The sequence below is a fragment of the Primulina tabacum genome, chromosome 9 (genome assembly GCF_025594145.1).
Source record: "Primulina tabacum isolate GXHZ01 chromosome 9, ASM2559414v2, whole genome shotgun sequence".
Taxonomy (NCBI): domain Eukaryota; kingdom Viridiplantae; phylum Streptophyta; class Magnoliopsida; order Lamiales; family Gesneriaceae; genus Primulina; species Primulina tabacum.
This window is the reverse complement of record NC_134558.1, coordinates 28,467,181-28,471,562: the sequence shown is the minus strand read 5'-3', so window position 1 is coordinate 28,471,562 and position 4,382 is coordinate 28,467,181. Positions and strand designations below refer to the sequence as shown.

The window sequence follows — 4,382 nt, the reverse complement described above, 5'->3', positions numbered from 1 at the left end:
TACCTCCCTATAAACATTAAACCTGATCTTAACAGTAGTTATATGTATGTATATATATATATTGACACATATATATATGTGAAAAATAGTTTTAGAGTTTTATCGTACACACTAAACCTATATTAAAAAAATAAAACTATTTTATATTTATAATTTAGAAAATGCTTATATTTTGGAAAAAATTTTAAAAAATATTTAATAGTATTTTTTAATTTATTCAAGTACATTTGATATTAAAAAAATTGTTAGTGAAAAATTTAAAGAAATTTGTGAAGGAGGATTTAAGAAAATATTCAAGGATATTTTGGAAAACTAAAATGTTTGAATGATATCTTTTCAAAAAAACGTTATGGATCCTCTCTCTGTTTGAAAGAAGGGGCGCTTCCGGTTCACCCGAACTTTTTTTAAAACAAATTATTTGATTGCTTATTATATAAGTTGTTTGCAAAAATTATTATCAAACATATTTTAAGAGTTTATAAGTTGTTTTAAAGAGTTTATAATTTCTGTCAAATAAACTCAAAATTTTAAAGCAATTCAATTTACTGTACTAAAATTGAAATTTGACTATAAAAATAACAAACAAAGATACATCTATATCAATATAAGTTTTTCCTGCAAGTGTTACAACAAAATTAGAAATGTTTAATAGTGTTGTTCATTTTCGAAAAAAAAAAAAAATTGGCGAGTAGTCATCAATAAAGGTAATGAAGTAGAATTGATCATATCTTGTTCTAATACTTAGTGGACCACAAACATCTGTATAGATCAAATCCAATAGATCATGTGCAGGGGCGGAACCAGAATTTCAAAATATGGGGGGCTAGAAAGTAAAAAAAAAATAATAATCTAGAAATTAATACAACATTTTCCACATGAAATAAAAATTAAGTGCAAACCACGATTTTCACAATATAATCATCAAATCTGGAGAAATATTTTCCAAAAGTTCAAATATTAATCATATGATAGAGTAAGCATAACAAAAAAATACAACTTACGTCAAAAGAGGGTAACTTAAATAAACACTACTTTAGTCGCAACCTTCGATTTTTCAAAAATCAAATCTATCAATTATGTGATCTATATCAATGTCATGAGCAATCTCTCTCTCAATATACAAAACCATTGCATTGTTTAAATATTCCTGCTCCATTTTGTTGCGAAGTTGTGTCTTGAGAAGTTTCATCCCTGAAAATGCTCGCTCAGTTGTAGCAGTGGAAACTGGAAGATTCAAGACCAAACGAATCAGTCTATCAATAATGAAATAAATTATCGATTTCTTTGTTTCAACTAGTAGTCGGCATAATTTAGGAAGAGAATCAACATCTTTAAACCTCGGATCCTCAAATACATCAAGCTTGTAATAATCCAATTGAGTCTTCAAATGTTTAACGTCATCTTTGGAAAAATCATTGGGTAAAATTTATCAATTAAAGAATAAATAGCACTTTTAGAGAATGATTTGAAGCCATCACTGGGATTCAAGGCTTCACAGAGAGTGAGAAGCTCTATTGATTGCTCAGTAAATCGTGTATTCAACTCCATCAGCTGTTTGTCAATCACAACATTGAATACATGAAAATGATAGTATTCTTCCACTGTAAAATGATTTTTCTGTTGACGAGAACGTTTAGTACCTTCAACATAACGAGCTGTCAAATCAGGCACTACAATGTCATGATTATCACAAAAGTTATTCACACTCCATAGAAAATCTTCCCATTCATCATCTCGCATTTTCTGGAAAAGCAATTTTGTAGTCGTGACTAAACTCATTGCATTCAGAATGTCTTGATTTTTTCTTTGCAAAGACTGACATAACATATCAGATGTTTCCAAAACTCTATGCATAAAAAACAAGATAAATAGAAAATCAAATGTCATCATCTCTTTAAGCAAACCTTTATCCTCCGCATGTATACTAAAGGCAGACTTTCCCCCCATGAAATCTTCTAGAAGTGTACAAACTGAACCAAACAATTCAATAACTCGACTAACAGAAACGTAATGTGAACTCCATCGAGTAGATGTAGGTCGTTGCAAAGTACTAGCTTTATTAACTCCAATACCAGTCCCAAGTTCTCCAGATTCTTTCAAATCAATGATTTCATCTTCTCGAATTGATATCAATTGAGAGTGTCTCTTTGAAGAAGAACCCACAAAATTGACAATTGAACTCAATTTAGAAAAAAATAGCCATACATCTGATACCTCTTTAGCTGCTGCGACTAATGTAAGTTGCATCCGGTGAGCAAAACAATGAATATAATATGCAAACGGAGAATCTTTGAGAAATAATGCTTGTAATCCATTCCATTCTCCCCGCATATTGCTAGCACCATCGTATCCTTGACCTCGCATATTTTCAATCAAAAGCTTGTGTTGTGTCAAGATACTACATATATGTGTTTTCAAAGTCAAAGAATTAGTATCATCAACACCAACAACTTCAAAAAATCTCTCCCTGACAAACCCACCACAATCTACATATCGCAAAACAATAGCCATTTGTGATCTACGAGATTCATCAATTGCTTCATCAACAAGAATACAGAATTTAGCATCCCCTACTTCATCACGGATTTTACTTTGCACAAGATCCACAATAATTTTTAGAATCTCCTGTTGAATTGATGGTGATGTATACTTGGCATTTTTAGATGCTTTATCTAAGATAATATCACCAATTTCTTTGCACAATTCTCCTTGAAATTTGACGAGTTCAAGAAAATTTCCACGATTATGAGAATCTAAAAACTCATCATGTCCTCTAAATGCACACCCTTGTAATGCTAGCCATCTTACAGCTCTAATCGTTGTCCTTATAAGCAATCTGTTTTGCTTTACAATATTCTCAGATTGTTAATTCATCCTTCTATCGATATGTTGAGATATATTTTTCAAGTCCTCCTATTTTTGCATAGCAGTGCTATATAATGAATTGCAATCTCCTTCATGTCTTTTCAGTGGACATGTTTTGCAATTCACTCTTTTCCAATTCTTAAATCCTTCAACCGTAAATTTCTTCTGATATGATGAAGGAACATCAAAAGGATAACACGGGAAACAAAATGCACTTTCTTTTATTTTATAAAACTCAAGCCATGGAAACATCACGAACCAAGAAGACTGAAAACTACGTTTTTGATGCTTAAAATCAACAAGTGGATATTCACATGTAGGCTGGTATGGTCCCATACCAACATATTCTCTTCGAACATCATCTTGTTTATCACATGGATATTCCCATATTCTAATTCGTTTCCCAAGATTACGCTCATAATATGGATTATTTCCTTCTAATGGATCGAGAGCATCTTCATTGTCAGGTTTGAGTTTTTTGGTTTTCAATGTAGATCTTGAACTTGACGGAAGAGAATTATTTGAAGTTTTTGATAACTGCTCATTGTTTTTTTGGATGAAATAATCGGTAATGCTTCGTTTTGACATTTTGATTCACCTATAAATAAAAAAACATATAAACGTCATTTTATTTCACCTAAAAGAATGCTCTTCATTTAAATTAAAAGATGAAAAAAAACAAATTTGTCTATCTTTTGAGTAACCAAACATCAAAGACACTAAACAGATAATTCATTGTGATAGGATTCCATAAAAGAATACAATTAATTTATTGCAAGTTTTTAATATTGAACCCAGAATAGACCAAACCAAGATTCAAAAACACTAGAAATGACAAGAATTTTGGGGAAAACATAAACCAATCAACCCCAAATGATCTAAACTTGAAACCTAACAATAATCAAGAAAGATTATGCTTAAAAAAGATTAATTAAATTATTAGAGAGATACCTGGCAAATAACAAGAATTTGAAAGTGACGGATAAAAAGATTATAGAAAAGAAGGAGAAAATTGGGGGAAAAAAAAAAGAATAAGGGTCAAAGAGGGATGTGAAGGAAGGACCGAAGGTGGGACTTGGGAGAATTGAAAGATGAATTCAATTTCCATGCAGGCTGTGAGAGAAGCTTTTTTTTTTTCTTTTTTTTCCTTTTATTTTATTTTGTATCTTATGGCTATATATATAATTAAAAAAATCCAAAATCTTGAGCCCAGCCCAGCCCATACTATCCCTACGCCTCTGATCATGTGCACATTCCACTTTCCCTATTAAAGGGGCTTTGGTAATCTTTTATTTCAGACAGAACTCACATGTCTCTAGAGAGTTAATGTCTGACAAGTCAAACATGTCGTCTTCTGCTACCTTGTGCATCATTCTTTGGGAAATATGTCGCAGCCTAGCATGCCACAAGAGTGCTTGATTTAGACTATCTTATTTTCTTCTTTTTTTGTTGTTGTTGATATAGTGTTTACTTGGCAATAGTTGGTTGGAATATCTCTTATTTTTAAGTTATAGAGA

General features: G+C 31.3%; 1 protein-coding gene across 1 annotated transcript; it reads right to left on the bottom strand.

Moving 5' to 3' along the window:
- Positions 1-1,054: 1,054 nt before the first annotated feature.
- On the bottom strand, positions 1,055-3,453 carry LOC142504358 (uncharacterized). The gene is made up of 3 exons (XM_075617236.1): positions 2,992-3,453; positions 1,452-2,844; positions 1,055-1,224 (listed from the first exon to the last, which is right to left on the bottom strand). Exons 1-3 carry the CDS (start codon positions 3,451-3,453, stop codon positions 1,055-1,057), a joined length of 2,025 nt encoding a protein of 674 aa, XP_075473351.1.
- Between the last annotated feature and the right edge of the window lie 929 nt (positions 3,454-4,382).

Bases quoted from the DNA above. Each gene is read 5' to 3' on its own strand.
- LOC142504358 (XM_075617236.1), bottom strand. From the start codon at position 3,453: ATGTCAAAACGAAGCATTACCGATTATTTCATCCAAAAAAACAATGAG. The intron at 2,845-2,991 runs GTGAATTGCAAA...AATATTGTAAAG, and splicing joins GATTTAAGAATTGGAAAAGA to CAAAACAGATTGCTTATAAG. The intron at 1,225-1,451 runs GTGCTATTTATT...TGAATCTTCCAG, and splicing joins CTTCAAATCATTCTCTAAAA to TTTCCACTGCTACAACTGAG.